This window comes from Cryptotermes secundus, unplaced genomic scaffold (genome assembly GCF_002891405.2).
Source record: "Cryptotermes secundus unplaced genomic scaffold, Csec_1.0 scaffold19, whole genome shotgun sequence".
Lineage (NCBI taxonomy): Eukaryota > Metazoa > Arthropoda > Insecta > Blattodea > Kalotermitidae > Cryptotermes > Cryptotermes secundus.
This window is the reverse complement of record NW_019729897.1, coordinates 2110833-2128052: the sequence shown is the minus strand read 5'-3', so window position 1 is coordinate 2128052 and position 17220 is coordinate 2110833. Positions and strand designations below refer to the sequence as shown.

General features: G+C 38.1%; 1 protein-coding gene across 2 annotated transcripts in view; it reads right to left on the bottom strand.

Moving 5' to 3' along the window:
• Window positions 1-17220, bottom strand: part of LOC111865666 (protein FAM193A) — a 41512-nt gene that overhangs the window by 9515 nt on the left and 14777 nt on the right. For both annotated transcript variants that reach the window (XM_023853861.2, XM_023853862.2), the window contains exons 5-11: window positions 10229-10416; window positions 9128-9258; window positions 6902-7012; window positions 5122-5361; window positions 3584-3773; window positions 2631-2751; window positions 1174-1286 (exon numbers count right to left, since the gene is read on the bottom strand). In XM_023853861.2, coding sequence (XP_023709629.1) covers window positions 1174-1286; window positions 2631-2751; window positions 3584-3773; window positions 5122-5361; window positions 6902-7012; window positions 9128-9258; window positions 10229-10416 — 1094 coding nt within the window. The remainder of the gene's footprint in view (window positions 1-1173; window positions 1287-2630; window positions 2752-3583; window positions 3774-5121; window positions 5362-6901; window positions 7013-9127; window positions 9259-10228; window positions 10417-17220) is intronic.

Here is a 17220-nt window from a genome sequence, read left to right as displayed (position 1 = left end):
ACTTGCATTACTAATGAATTTTGACTTATGTTTTAATAAAAATGCCTAACTCAGCATGTAATCAGTCAAGCCAGCTGGTGTAGGAGTCACACTCTGGACTTGTATTCACAAGATTTTAGATGTGAATCTTGGTTGGAACACCAGCTTTCCTGAGTGAGGTTTTCTGTGGTCTTCCTCAGTCCCTCAAGGCAAATGCTGAGATAGCACCTCAATCAGATCATGACTGCTTACTTCTAAATCCTTTTCAATTCATGATTCACCTTCAACAATCATTCTGTTTGACTCCACAAAAGGTAAAGTTATTCTTGTAACTGGACCTGGAGGCCCATAGGGTTATGAGAGGCCGAGGCTCCCACATTTTCTAGACAATTGGCTCACAGATGGCAGTAAGGTTGTCAGCCTTACGTGCCAGCCATCTTTTACCCCCAGGAAGATTCTTGGTACTCATTTCTGTTAAAGGCTGAGTTGACCCCAGGGCCATAGTGCGGCTGGAAGGATAAGATCAACTGAAAAGTCCAATAACCTCATCAGGAACTGAACCCGTGACCTTCTGGCTTGTAACATAGAGCCTCAACCAACTATGATACGGCATAACCCATCTGATTACATACTAAATGATATTTTGACACTATGACATAATGAAGAACAAAAAATTATGCATTTACAGAGGTTAAGTTTTGCTATGACACTTAAGAGGACATAAATTTGTGTACGATCCCACTACCCTTTTCCACAAATCACATTATTTAGTAACCTTACAACTAATGTGCAAAGTTCTAAATGTTGGTTTCTAGTGCCTCCAACTAGTCTGTCTGACATTTCTGGCCTCTGTCCGTCTATACATGGATGCAGAATACGCTTCTGAAGTGGGACCATTCACACGACAGATCACAATATACCCAGTGATAGGGTGTTCATGAGAATAATGGGCCCTCAGTTTAACGCAGATTCCCAACCATAATGGAAGTAACGGGCTCTAGATTCTTCACATTCCCAAAGTTGTATTTTTTGATAGATGAAGTTTCAAAGCAGAAGAATCTGTATACAGATATGACCAGGAATCTTACTCAGAACCCTATGAATGAGAATCCAGTGTCATACTATAAAACCACCACGCCACCTTTGTTCTTAATGTTTCTGTGAGGAATTCCTCTGTTCATATAATATTCTTACCTGAAGCTGATCCTGAAGGTGAACACCAAGGCGTGAATGTTTAGAGCCCAGCTGTGTGAGAATGGAAGGCGGAATGTTGTACAAGTGAGGATACAGGCTGCCAGCATCACCACCTGTAAGCATTTTACAAAGCATTACTTTCCATGATACAAATGAGCCATAATTACATTCATCACAGGAGTAGCCCCCAATCCTGCCACATTCATCTACATTACATCAGACTGAAGGAAGCAAAGAGTACATTATATTCAAGAGCTTTCTCCAGGCATCTACTTACTAACCAATGATCACAGGGAAACCCCTTTTTAGCATTTTGCTGGAAATAACTATTTTTCAGCACCATACAAGAAAACATATGTGGGTAAATATCCACTTTTCAGTATGCTGTCTGTCTGTATGTAATTATGCTTGGATGTGTACCTCACCAGCACTAGCATTTCAATGGATTTTATTCATATTACATATTCAAGAGTTCATCCATCCCAGGTCACTGCCTAGTGAATATAAACATTCTGGCTCCAAACACGCAGTCCTTCAGACTGACCCCAAAACACTAAATGGAGATTTTTTTAAAACGCTCACAATTTTAATTAATTTCAATAATGAATTAAAATCATCTCCCTAAATATACCTAGACAGGTGACATATTCATGAATATAACAGAGCACATACTAGGACCCAAACACAATGTCGAATTTTATAAAAACTGGCTTTATTCGTCAGATGGGGTTTTTAATGTATTTAGCAACCAACAATGGTCTACCATGCAGTAATCAATCTTATTTTTAAAGTAATGGTCAATCATATACATGTCAGTATGTGCAATGTCTTTGCACCAATTTTTTAACTTTGGGTGCATGAGTGAACTAAAAACACTTAAAAATAACAATAAAGTAATTATGGCATAATCATACTTATTCAAAAAATTATAGCCTACACAAATATTACAGAATCAAAAATTACTTAACCAATCAGAAAATTTCTGCAAAAGTACAGAAACTATGAACAATGCCAGATCAGTTTTGTACTGATATAACCTGTATAGGGGCTCCAAACTCTCATCAGGTGTGTCTTCTGGTGACAAATGAAGAATTCCACCAGTTAATGGGATGGTGTGAATATGCTGAATATGGACCCATGCAGGTCAAAATACGACTACATCTCCATGGGCCATTAATATAGAGGGACTGAGTCTAGGGCTATAGAATAAAGTTCTCAATAAAGTACCTGATTCCAGGGGAAGAGGTAACCCTACAATATTAGTAATATCCTCAGAAATCATCCTTTACTCAAATACTCCAAGCACTTTTAGAATGTACAAACAGAATCAGACCAAACATAAAATTTCTTGACTAAAAATAGGAACTGTAAAGTATGTACATAAATACAGTATAAATGCTTACTTGGGAAGTACAGAAAATAACTAGGATAATTTGTGGAACTATTAACAAACTCACCTCCTCCAGTACCATGGATATGTGGGTATAAATGAAAACCCCCTGCATGGAGGTTCATATTGACAGCTGATGCTCCTCCAGGAACACACGAGTGACATTCATAGCTTTCCATCAGATCCATCTGAAATAACAGCAGCAACACTGCTTAAATTTCAAGATTTATCACAAAACTTTCTCATTGCTCAAATCAATTCTCTCCTATGGAAACCTGAATGGGGATTTCACTGCATATTTAAGAGGGACTGCACTGGCAGATTGCACCATCTGCAGTAAAGGTGTGAGGAGGAAGAAAAGGACAAATATGTGAGCTTGTTTGCAGTTGCTCACACACATGGACACACAGGGTTGCACATAGATCTTAATCGACCATCACCTGCTTCATATAGAAACATCTAGTAAATATAAAATGAGAAGCAACACTGTTTAAATATCTGAAGTGAGGCTTCCACCCCCTGAAACTATCTCTGAACAAAACCTCAAAACAGGCTGACCTTGAGATAAGCCTACGTAATACATTAAATATACATGTAGCATGTACCACACACAATGGCTGACTTCATGAACATATTCTGCAGGTCATTTCAAACAAATTCCATCCTACAAACATCTCAATTAATCACTGTTGTGAAGTTATACACATTAAATTTACACGTAAGTTGTACCACACACAATGACAGACTTCATGAATACATTCTGCAGGTCATCTGAAACAAACTATATCATACAAATGACTCAATTCATCATTGTTATGAAGTTAATTGTTAGTTAGTGTAGTGCTGAATAAAATATTAAATTTCCTTTGAACTTTTTGGTGTGGCACACATGATTTGAAAAGTACTGCTAATATTTTGCTAGGTGATTCTACCATTTTCATTAAAAAATCCATGTATACAATGTGTATCAGAACTTCACGTTCACTGTATTAATGACAATATTTCCAAAAGCATGCTTACAGGTGTCAGTGGAGCAGTGCACACATGACACTCGCAACTCTGCTGCTGTGATGAAGCAAGCTCCATTCCTTCTGCCTCTCCTCCCCCCACAGCACCTTCACTCACAATGTCTGGCTCTGACGGAGATTCTGGGGGCTGCTCGCTCCCCTCACCCTCAACTCGATACTCTTGTATGACATCAACTTTATGGCTGGAAACAAGAAAACAATTTCTATTAAATGTTAACTACATATAAGATGGGGACATCTGTTATATCACAGTATCTGGTGCAAATTGCTTTCATAAGTCCACTGATATAATAATGTATTTTGTCATACAACACATTTGTATTATTTTCTAAATTACTGTTAGCAACAGATACTGTTTTGTCAGATTTAGGATTATCACATTGATAACCATGAATAGTATCATCTTCTGGGATGTGATACTGTGTAGTCTGGTAGAAGCATACAGACATTTCAGAGGAACCCACTGCCTCCATCTTCAGGGTTGATAAGCAACAAGCAAGCTACACTTCTACTAGAATACACTGTACAACAGGCATGTCAAACTCAACTTGTACAGAGGGCCACCTCAGCCCTATAAATAATAGTCCACGGCCGCACTTCAAAATAGAAATATACATTAGATTTTGATACAAGGAAATTTAATTCTACTTATTATTTAGGAATAATTTCAATATAATTACCTAAAGTCACATATCTTACAGTTTTAAAAAGCAAGAGAATGCCATTTTTGACAAGTATCAAACAGCTTTTCAATATGTAAAAAGAGAGATTACACAAGAAATTATGTTAGAAACAGCAAAACATTGAATTTCCTGCAGCCTGCTAATTTATGTCTGTGTGAGTCTTCTTGTCTTCTGGTCTGTTGGAAAATTGTCTTTACAAAAAATATTTCTACTAAAATTTTAATATTGATTTTAATATCAATTAGCTCTAAAAGTTGGGGGGTTGCACTTTGTGGCTATGGGTGCCGCATGCGGCCCACGGGCCGCATGTTTGACATGACTGCTGTACAACAACCCAGAAGACAGTACTCTTCAAACACCATTTTGTTCACGCATCAACCATCTAACCTATGGAAAACAAAAGCAAAACACAAGTTAGGCACACTGATTGCACAGGTTTATAAACACATTGTAGATGTTTTTGAAAGAGTGGCTGAGGAATTATGAAAAGCTACAAGAGATTCTATAAGCACTCTTTTGGTTGAACGTTTCATTTCACTACATATGCTGATTACTTCAGGCACAGCGAGTTTTGTAAAATGGCGTCTTCGAAAATTTGCCAGCAGCAATGTGTTACCATGGAAATTTAAAACAAGGAACATTTCCCAGTAAAAGGGCTGTTTTCTATGATATGCCTATGAAATTCATAATTTATGTTCATTGTTTAAAATCTACTGGCTTTATGAAACTCAGGTTGACAGCAACTGTCTCTGTAATTGAAGATGGGAGGAAACCATTCTCTAGCACATCTGGGCAATCTGTACTTACAGAACTAGGAATTAAGCAAGAATATGCAGTTATTTATTACCTGTACAGAGGTCCTGGAGAGTCTGGTGGTGTGATGAGACCACCACAGGTCAGAAGATGAGTCACAGCACATTCATCGCATGGACAGCCCCTGCGAGAGCTACAGCCAGGACAGTAGCCCCCAGAACCTCCTGTATCATCATCAGGACTACTATCTCTGGGGCTACCAGGTCCAGGACCTGGTGTAGGGCCTCCACGGCTAGCTACTGTCATGAAATGCTCATCAAACTCTCGGAGTCCACTGTAAATTGATGACTGGATTGTACATGCTTCTGCCTTCACAATTACCATACAAGCCTGAATTTAAAGTTACCCTCTATTTTTGCAATGATAAAATCAGAAAAAGAAGGTTTCTAACAATACTGAATATGTCATTTAATTATCAGGGTTGTAAGCAAAGAAAGCAAAAACTACTATATCATTAAGACATAATACATTCCAAATTTAATGTCTTAAGTAATATGCTAGGTACAGAACTATAAGGTTTATTTTGGACACTATCCATCATCTGGTATATAAGACAAACATACACACCAGATGATGGATAGAGTCCAAAATAAACCTTATAGTTCTGTACAGACACACCATCGTCAGAATCCTTTCAAGTCCAATATGCTAGGTGTTTTCACAAATATGCCAAATAGCAATTAGCACTCCTCATAATCATCATCTTCATATTTATTCTCTCATGCCAAATTTGAAGATCATTATATCTGATTTATAAAAATGAAAGAACAATATATGATGAATACTGTTTCCTGATTTTCAGTATTTGGAAAAGCAAACCATAACACAGTTTCTTGCATTTACACAACATAGTTCTTGTGGTCTACATACTTGTATTTTGGTAACCAGTTAAGTGCTACATGAAGTGCTCACACAACTTCTCATCAATGAAAATTTTAATTTCATGCTCTTTGCCTTTTTACTTCAAAAGAAAAAAATATTAAAGCTCAACCAATTTTAAGAATTATCTTTACAGTAACTTAAATCCCATGGTATTAGCACTTCTTTCCGAGATGTTTTCTTCCCGTGGCGCAATGTGAAAAATATGAAAATGGATAACTGCAGTTTCATAATGAAATTAATTAAAGCTGAATCAGTGGTTTAAAACTTAGTGGGTTATGGGAGAATGATGAGCAGGAACCCTTCCTCTCAAGAAAGAGTGTTAAATAACTGGTTACATCGGCCATCATATGAAAATTGTGTTAACTATTTTCTCTGAATATTCTATTACGATGCATCAAACATTTTAATGTAAAATCAATTACTAATTTCCATTTATTATATATTCATTAAATGTTATCCACTTGTCTCTGTATACAGAAAAGGAACTACATATCAAAGCAATGGCAGAAAAACAAATGGGCTTTACATGTGTGGAGACATGTTGAAGGCACTGTTTATGACCTACAGTCCCACTCTCTGTATAAATTTAGAGGTGTCAGTTGCATTAAGAAAATACATATAATACCACAGATGCCTGCAAACACACAGCAGAAACACCACTGATACTTGGTGCCCTGGCCAAGATTTTCATTAGGTGTCTTCCAAATACAAAGCAGGAGCATTACTGCTTGAGCCACATTCTTGGCTCATGCTATGACTTTTGCAGGATTCAACAAGGTGGTCATATAGAGAATTAAACAAGGCTCTTCAGTTGTGTCAATATTCTGCGTTTTCCCCTTCAGAACATGTAATAATTTGTTTGTAATATAGACATAACATTGTAGTATTAAACAGCTCTGAAAGCAAGTAAAGTGTGATTTTTTTTAATATACCTTGCAGTCTTATTCCACATCTTCTGGTGAATAAGCTTTCGTTGTGCTTTGAACAGCTCCCAGTCTTCCCTCAGCATACGCTGCTTTGCTTTCAAGGTAGCCTGCTCCTGACTATAATATAGGAAAGAAAAGTAATTGCTGTCCTAAGTTCTGTGCTGAACAAAATGAATATCCAATGGATACTGCCGTGATCAAATGAAATCATATGACAGTGTCTATGCTATTGTATCTTGACAGCCAAATCACAACATGAGAATTCACTTGCAACTCTGGGCTGACACTTGCCCACAATCTGAGCAAGAAAGCTTACATTTAGAGAGAAACAGTTTTTATTGTTGTCTTAAAATAATGCAACTGTGACCCATAGAAACAACACTTGAAACATGGTTACTCTTCTTATTTCATTCTTCATTCTCATTAGTTGTCTGATATAATTAAAAAGCACATCTTTCCCAATGCTATCATTAAGTAATGCCATATTTTCCGAAGCCACTTTACAGATTCCTTACATAAAATAACATTACCTTAAACAATACTGGGATAATATATTGTTATTTACATTGTGTTTCTTTATTCTGGATAACTTCATAATCAATATTGTTAGTCCTGAAAGGAATGTTTTACTATGAATACAATTCAGCCGCTATTTTCTCCTGAATTCTACATTTGAAAATGTGGGTGTGCATTATTCAAGTTAATAAGGTAAAATGGTAAAGTTGTCCCTGTATTTCAGTAAGTCAGCACTACACCATGAAGGCATATAGGAGAGTGGATGTATAAACCCATGTTTTCTTGACCTCTGCACTAGCTGGAGGTGAGTGGTCAGCTTCACACCCCAGCCACTTTACCCCCGGGGAAAGATCCTGCAATACCCATAGGATAGGAGGTTGGGTGAACCCCAGAGCCAGTCTGGAAGACATGGAAAAGCGAAATTCTTGACCCCACCAGGACTCAAACTCCGACCCCTCTGTTGTCCAGCCAGTAGCTAGTTGCTATACTGACTGCGCTATCCTGGCTCCAAGTTAATGCAGTTACTTACTGTATTAATGCTTATGAGACACAAAGTCAGTACAGTCTATGAGAGGAAATCTTCACGCATTATAAATATAGTTCAAGCGGCAAACAAGCGTGCTAGTGGCTCAGCAACTGATGAGAAAAGGGGATGATCACAAAATAATGTTTATATCTGTAAGAAGTTAAGTTGAACATAGCAATAACAGTTTCCATAAAAGCTGGAAACTTCTTGGCTAGTTATATGATGATAAGCCCACAAAGACTCTGTTTCATACAGTCAGGGTTAGCAACAGTTTTAATTTTCCAGGAGTAAACAACACATTATTGAAGGATGCTTCCTTATATTCATGCACAAGTATTCTCCTTAAGAAGCAGTGAAAGTATCTTACTGATTCACCTCCTGAAGGACTCCAAGGACAGACACCTCCTCCTGAAATGACACCACCCCCCAGCTGTTTTTCTCACTTACCACTTCCCAATCACATTGGCCCTGAAAATGGAGGTCTTTTCTCACAATTCCACTTCTCTCCTCTACTGGTCCAGACCAGGTTCTACACTTCTTTTCCCCTTCTCTTGGACCAGAGTGACCACCTTCCTTTCTCACAATTTTATGCCTCTGCTGTTATGATTAATACGGGTTCAGGAAAGGACACTCCTTTTCTCACATTTCTGGTTCATTACCTCTAATAGCATGGACTGGGCTCAGCCTCCTCTCCCCCTCCCGTGGATGTGGCCACAACTGTCCTCGCAATTAGTCAACACAACCTAACAATATTCTCACCCTACTCACTCTGACCATAAGGATGCAGGCAGCTTGTTTCTCTGAACACTGATATGCACCTACAAGGTTACACGGTATCATAACCCAGAAGGCCACAGTCCAAACAGTCATCACCATGAACATATTAAACTATAACAAAAAGTCAGCCAACATGCCCAATAAATGATAAAGGAGGATCTAAGAATTATGTTTATATGTGTTAGTAGTTGAAGGTGTGAGGTAGGGCGTTTTGACCACAGTCATCATCCTTCAGTTACTATAAAAAGTGCGGCATTTCTTGACCAGCAGAGTGCTAAATGAACATCAGACATCGTGGGCTCCACTCCACTCCACTCTATCCTACTGAGTGCTAGCATCCATTCTGACAAATATCACTTTAGGGAGAGAACAATTTTCCAAAAATAAACAACATACTAATGTAGAAAGCTTACTTATATTCAATAACAAGTGTTTCTGTGTCCCTCCACATAGCTCCAATAAGGGTCATTTCATCATCAAATGCCAAGTAGTGGTGCACCAACTCAGAATAGGTTTGATTCTTCCCTGCGGTCACACTGCGTAACTGGAATGGCAAAAAATCTGCTCTACATTTCACGCTACGAAACATTTATATCTGCCGTTACTTATATTTAAACCTATTATGCAATAAGACATTTTCTTGAGTCTGGGCAATACAATTGCCTTTTTAGATTAAACCATTTATACAGCCCCCCTGCAATCTTCTCAGTCACAGCACAATACAGCACGGTAAAAATTGTTGAACACTTGCTTGTTTAAGTCAATAGTAGTGATTTTTTAAAATTATGATATTTAAAGTATCGAAATTTCCTTACAAACCATTAAAATATCAACTCAAAACTCTGGATTAACTAACAATGTGCAGTGCATGTTCCATAAGATATTTTCATCTCTATCTTTTTCCCCCCCTCAAAGAAACAATTTAAAGACTGAACAGTTTTCCACAGCAACACCATGTTGACACATTGGCAGAAGGCTCTAACAAAGAAAGTTTCAGTGGGGAACTTCCGATAGCCAGACTGGATAATAACATGTGACACAATGACTGGAATGAAGTGCTATTCCAAGTATGGAAATTTGTGAGTGCTGATTTAAAAATGGCAGGTGATGATTATAGACCAACACATTAAGTACATTATACAATGAACCCACCTAAAACAAAAACTCCAAATAATAAAAGATTATCATTTTGATTGATTGATTTATTTCGTCACTGTAGATCATTGTACATGATATATGACAAGTCAAGTTAATTCTGAATATTAACAATTTGATATATAAGTAGATTAAAATTACAATAGTTACAATTTTTTACATTCTTATTTGTGGAGAATTTGATGGAATGAAGACTCATTCTGCATCTCAAACCTTCAATTAGTGACTCAAATAAAACAAAAATGTTCTAGAATTTCTTCCAAATTAATTCCTTTTTGTTGTGACCAATCCAAAAGCTTCTTCTTGTTTTATACAGATACTGTTCAATATTATACCAATAATACCATCACTGTACTCACCTGTCCTATGTAATGGGGCAGATTGTTCTGCACAAGAGGGTCAGTATACACACAACTCTGATACAGGTGTTTGTTTAGGACCTCCCATGTAAGGTTGAACCGATGCAAGTGTTCAGTCTCCAGTTGCTGTAGCAAAGGGGCCAGCTGCTTTGCAGCAAGGCAGAGTTTGTCATATCCCTCTAGCAGGCCTGTAAACATAACATAGCTGTCATCAAACAGCTAACCATTATGCCTTTAAGTTTGTTATATTTGGACAAGATTCTCAGGTAACATTTAACCCTTTCACCATAATTTTTTAAGAACAAAAAAGAAATCCCTGCAGCAAGACTGGAATGAACAACAGACTGAAAACAAACATACACTCCACCTAGAGAAAGGATACACTCAGTGTAGGCAATGAAAGGATTCTTCATATGTGAAGTGTGTGAACAGAAATGAGCATGAAAGTACAGGTGCTGGCCTTATCTAGCAGTCACATGCTGGAACATCTCATTAAAACAAGAATTGAGTAAAATATTTTGACCCAAAAGAGAGGAAGTCACAGCTTGATGGTCAAAACTACCTAAAGATGACACACATAATTTACAATCTTTGCCAAAGATTATAAGGCATGCATGCACTAATTCTTAATTCTTAACATGCACTTTTGTGATAACAGTTATAGATAACTTGTTAATCGTGAAAGGCCATGCTTCCTTCATTTTATTTATTAAACCGACATCTTTATGCCATCTGTATCATTCTAGCATTACTCCACTACCACTTAACATTTCTCAACTTAAAAAGAGTTCTATCTTCGGCAATATAACGTCATGTAATCCGTTGAAAGTCAACCGACGTTTCTGAGGAATATATCGCCTCCATCTTCAGTGTTGCATTGCTACCTGCTTCATAGTGATTTCTTGCTTGCCTTATTCTTCAACCCTGAAGATGGAAGCGACATGTTCCTCAGAAACGCCAGCTGAATTTCAAAGGACTACAAGGCGTTATATCCCAGAAAACAGAACTCTTCGTAACCATCGCTGTGAGAGCCTCAAATCTTGCATCCATTGCCTTCAACCTGACGAAGTACAACGAAACTGCGATAGAACGAATACAGATTATAACGACTTGACACAGCGACAAAACTACTGGAATCGTCTATTTTTAACGTTACATATATGGAAACCCATCATATAAAACAATGGTCTTCTTCCGGCATAACAAGCGATTCCTAATTATTCACCACTCCCAACAAATTTTCTTCATCGACTATGCTTACCTCCTGCTTTTTGGTTGGCTTAATCCTTGACCCTGAAATGGGGACGTTGAATACGTTCTTCCGAAAAGTAGCTTTTCCTTCCGAAATGGCGTAGCAACCCGCAAGGCCACTGTTTCTGTCCTACCCTTATCTAGGAGAAAGTTCGCATTCCAGAATGTAAGCTATTAGCTGCTCACCCCCTCCAAGTTTTAAATGCAGACAAAGGTATATCACGTGTCTTCCCCTGAACTTCGTCTCCAGTTCAATTGTTTCTGTGTATACCGTGGCTTGGCTAGTCAAATCCAACATAAATTCTAGTTTACTAAAGCACTATGCGCCATCTTCCGGTCGAAATTTTGGAATACAACTATACACGGGAATGTTTGACGTCACATCAAACGTCTACTGTGTTCGGTGGTTGCTGACTGCAAATTTTTGAAAATCACTATTTGCGGCGACAAAACGGGAGCGCGCGTACTGAATATGAAGCTAGAAATAATACGCCATGTGGAGTCGGCAGGCGGTATGGACAATTCATCGGTGCATATCGCTTAAATTCACGTCCCGATTTCGATTTGTGATTGTGACGAACAAGACGAGGCCTGCCACTACTGTAACACCAATGGCGCTCTACGGCTCGTTTCCAGGTATGTTACAAACTTAAGAGATGTCCACTAATTTAGACTATAAAGTTCCTGGTTCATACAAGACATTACCATAACACGCGTTTTATACTTAAGCCTTCAGTACCTGGGTTGTTAGAGGGACACTAGTAGTAACCAAGTGATGCTCTTAGAGACTACCGCGTATTTTTCTCATTAACAATACGTTAATAGTCATTCAAAAGCACTATTTTTTCACATTTCATTTATCAGGATTCAGGACAGAACTAAACACATCTGTAAGCATGTTCACACATATTATTTTTATATACACAGCTTGGTCGGCACAGTGCCAGGCTAACGGCCGGCCGAGGAATTAGAGTTCGATTTCCGGCAAAGGCGAGAAGTTTCCTCTAATCTACGGCGTCCACATAGGTTCTGAAGACACGCAGCCTCTTATCCAGGGGGTGTGGGGAGCTGTCAACTCCGGTGGCAAAGCAACGGGGGCGTGAAGCTGACCACTCGCCTCCACCTAATGTCAAGATTAGAATGGTGGAGCTATACCTCCATTCCCCACACGTCTCACAGCGTCGTAAAAGTAAAGCTGTCCACGTGCATAACTAATTAGGCCTTACGCCATTAAGGCATATGGGGGGGGGGTGGACGTACAATCCACATTTTCTTGACATCGGGACTAACTGGAGGTGTCATGGTGTGGTGCATAAGTAATTAAGCACAACAATTTTCTTTTACATCTGTCAATGCACAGGATATAGTTTCTTTTTTACAAATCTGAAATATTAAAAAAATTGGTTACCTTTGTTGCTTGATGTGTGTTCAGGAAAGGGTAACTATATTAAGTAAAAGTAAAGCTATCCCTGTAGCAGGCCATGAAGGCCAATTGGGTTGTGAGACGTTGAGGGTCCCACATTATCTAGACAATCGGCTCAAAGATCGCAGTAAGGTTGTCAGCCTTACGCGCTGGCCACGTTTTATTCCCCAGGAAAATTATTTAATTAATTCCTGGTACTCATTTCTGTTAGAGGCTGAGTCGACCCCAGGGCCATAGTAAGGCTGGAAGGATTAGGTCAACTGAAAAAATTCAATGACCTCATCGGGATTTAAGATCAACGCTCATGAGTGAGTCAGCGATTTTGCACCGATTTCCATGTGGAAATTTAGTTGCTTTGCTTGCAGATTTGTGAATTCAAATCAGGACTCTTGTGAACTGTTCTTTTATGAATTACACAGAATAAAAGCTGTCTAATTTTAGATCAGCTTGATGACCATCTTAACCTGGTCTTCCCATAAAAACTGCTGGCAGAAGCATAAATGATTGAACACTTTCATAACTACTCTGTCCTTGGTACGTTCCTTTTCATGCCACTTCCAATGTACTCGTAACCAGTGCACCCACTTCACAAACTGAACCACATTCACTAAGAACTGCAATCTTCTTCACATTCATCCACATCAACTTTTTCTTCATCTTCTAATCTTCTCAAGATAGATTTCAGAATTCTGATTACTACAGATCAGTGTGTGTGGGTTTCTCAGAATACTGTTTGTAACATTAACAGCCAGGTATGAAGCTTGCAAAAACAAGAGTAATTTACCTACAATGACAGATACTGCCAACCACAGTAATAGGGGGAATTATTCTGAGGTAGAAACACTGGCTCTCACAAATATCAACTAAAACAAAACATACACTATTTAGCTTTCCACTGCAGTCTCAAGGAGAAAGCCTGGGTACTTAAGGGTTAAATATAATGGCTGATGCATAACCATCTCTTGCATAATATCAAAAAGTTGCATATATTACAGCCATGGCATTTGGAACAATCCACACCATGGTGTACATACATATGCAATGATGCAAATGTAATTGCTTCATGTGTGAAATATATTATTTATGCTCGATACAAACCAATGTGTTTATTTTCACAAGGAATCACATGCAACAAATTATGGGCAAAATGTGGGTGGGACTTGTCAGCACGCAGCAAGTAGTGGACAGACCATTTCTTAGTAAAGGTGGCCATACATACTGAGGCATGTCTGTGCAGACAGATCTCAATGTGAGCTAACTGAACAGTCTAAGTAAAGCTAGATCGTCTTGACACTTTATCTGCACAGACAAATCTAAATGTGTGGGCTAAACCATATAATATTCATAAACACAGCTTCCCATCATGGGTCTTCAGTGGACAAAAGAATTTCTTAAATAATCTATTTAACTGTATCATACACAACGTTTGTGGAAAGATAAGTTGAAAGACTATACTAACTGGACTTAGAAGGATGCCACATACAAAACCATTATTCATAAACTGAATGTTGTGGATAAAGATGCTGACCATGTTGTCACTGTGAATAAAATAAACAAACCTCCAGATCACTTTTCAAAGGTAACTCAGGCAGATAACAACATGGAAGAAATCAGAGGCAAGTGACAATGATATTTACACTCCACAATAGAGACATTATGCTTATCTTACCTTCCCAATTCATGACATTTCACAGAACTCTACCAAAAACACATATGAAGAAGGAAGTGGGGTGGAAACATAGTTACAACAATGTAAAATTCATCAAATAATTTATTAGAATTCTGGCACATACGACAAAAACACGTGTATGATATGCACTGCAAACGGATGAGTTGCCATGAAACTAGGTCCATTGTTCTTAAAACAAGTATGGAACTTCTGTCTTGCAATTTTTCTTTCTCTGTTGCATTTCTATTTCACACCTTTTGAAGATAATCATGTTTGCTGGGCTGGCTCGCAGTCTCGCAGTCTCAATGTAATAGCGCCAGTTTCTGTATCCTCTTAGGCAAGCAGTCAAGTGGTATGTATGTATAACTGAGGAAACATTCTTCACAAACAAATTGTAATATATAGTAAGCCATAACTATATCACTGTCGACCAGATGTAGATTAATGCAAGCTTCAAAAGCACCAAATTTCACAACAATAACTCTGAATTCATTTTCAATAATTCTGCGGACTCCTGATAGCCGATAATTGAAAATTCAATGATCACCATCAATTCCTGTATATCACATGGTTTTCCCCTAATGAAGATGCCTCATCTTCAGCAAACAGATGGTAATTTTCTTTCATTTAATTCAGATTCAGGGATAAGATTTGTTCTTCAACTTATGGTAGACATCAGTATTCAAAATATATTAATTTGTTCCAAAATTGCCCAGAATATATTCATAATTGGCATTTCAAATTCCCACCAGCACCAGCCTTTGTAGCTGTAAGGAAGAGGTTTGCCTACCCCCTGGTGGCAGAGTTAATGCAACATACCTTTTTTTCATTACTCTCAGACAATTAGGAACATTCCATTTAATCTAAAATCTTTTGGAATATTATCCACTGCTCTTTCAGAAGAAGGAACTGAAAAAAACAAATTTTATGCTGCCAATCATGATTTAAACTCTTTCTTCAGTTACTGCAATCTTTAATAAGATAACATGTTTCTTTCAGGCTTCAGATATGGCAGAACCTGATCTTCCTCATACACCTTGAAGCACTGATTTAAATTAAACTGAATGGCAACTGTTAACATGCTCCAGTACCAAAGCAACACATGTCTCACTCATATCAAAGTACTGGAAGAAGTTCCAACAGACACAGAGAAGTTAATGGTGAAGCATACATACTCTCACTTGTATGTGAATACCTGTATGGTAGGGCATGAAGACCAGTCTGACATAACAGGAAAAATTGCTGCTTAAAAACTAAGGATTCTTCCAAAGCAGCAACATAATTATTGAAGAAAAATTAATTAATGTCATTTTATTTGAAGCTGAACTTTGAAATTTGACAAGAAATAATAAACTCATTACTATCGCAGAGGCCATAATGCACATAACCTGTTTGGGCTCTTCTTTTTAAAATTCGCTCAGTGGGGGGTGGAGTCCAACTGGGTCCACTTGGCGCAGCGGCCACTGATTGGCTTAGTGTAGCCGGCCCCAGGTGATTATGATGATGGAGAATTTGGTGGAATGAAGATTGGCAGGGGAAACTGAAGTACTTGGAGAAAACCCGTCCCAGCACCACTTTGTCCACCACAAATCCCACTTGACCAGACCCGGGATAAAACCTGGGCCGCCGCGATGGGAAGCCGGCGACTAACCGCTTGAGCTATGGCGGGGCCGACATATCACTTACTTAAATCCACCAAACACGACTGCCATATAGGAACTTTCAAAAGTTTTCAGTAATTGTAAAAAAAAAACTGGTGTTTCCATTACAAATTTATCTTTCCATTAGAAACAATATAATTAAGGAACATCATATATTCATATTCTTACCTTGAGAGGTTCTCATTCACTACTTTGTAAATGGCATGACCCACCTACAGTGTAATTCTGCTGAATGCTTCATGTGCTTGCAATTTCACGTTAATATGAATCTTAATGTTGCAGTGAATCTCTTATAACGTGATATTGCTTGTCTCATGTGAGTATCCTTTCCAGTAATGGAGATAAACTGACAATAGGTTAAAATAAGTTATTTTGTCCATTAACAGGCAATTATGCCAATTTTCTGGAAAAAATGTAAACTCTTCTAATAAAATGTGAGAAACACAAACTCTTTTGAGTAACCACTGTTTAATCCACTAACTTTTTTGTACTGATTTCTTCTTTTCATGAGTACAGCAAATCCTAAATTTAAACTTTGTGCAAATGATGGAATCAACAGTACTAATCTGTGTATACGAGGTGTGTTCAAAAAATGACGGGAATTTCCGTATTTTGGAAAAAATATTTATTCATTCGTCTACATTAATGTTGTCGCCTTCAAAATAGTCCCCATTCGATATTATGCACTTACGCCAGCGCTTCTTCCAATCATCGAAACACTTCTCAAACTCGATTTTTGGGATAGCCTTTAGCTCTTTCAGCGATGCGCTTTTAATGTCATCTATGCTTGTAAAACGACGGCCCTTTAAGGTTCTCTTTATTTTTGGAAATAGGAAAAAGTCACACGGAGCCATGTCTGGCGAATATGGAGGCTGGGGCATCGTTACAGTATTGTTTTTGGCCAAGAATTCACGAACAAGCAACGAAGTGTGAGCAGGTGCATTATCGTGGTGCAAAAGCCATGAATTGTTTTTCCACAAATCCGGGC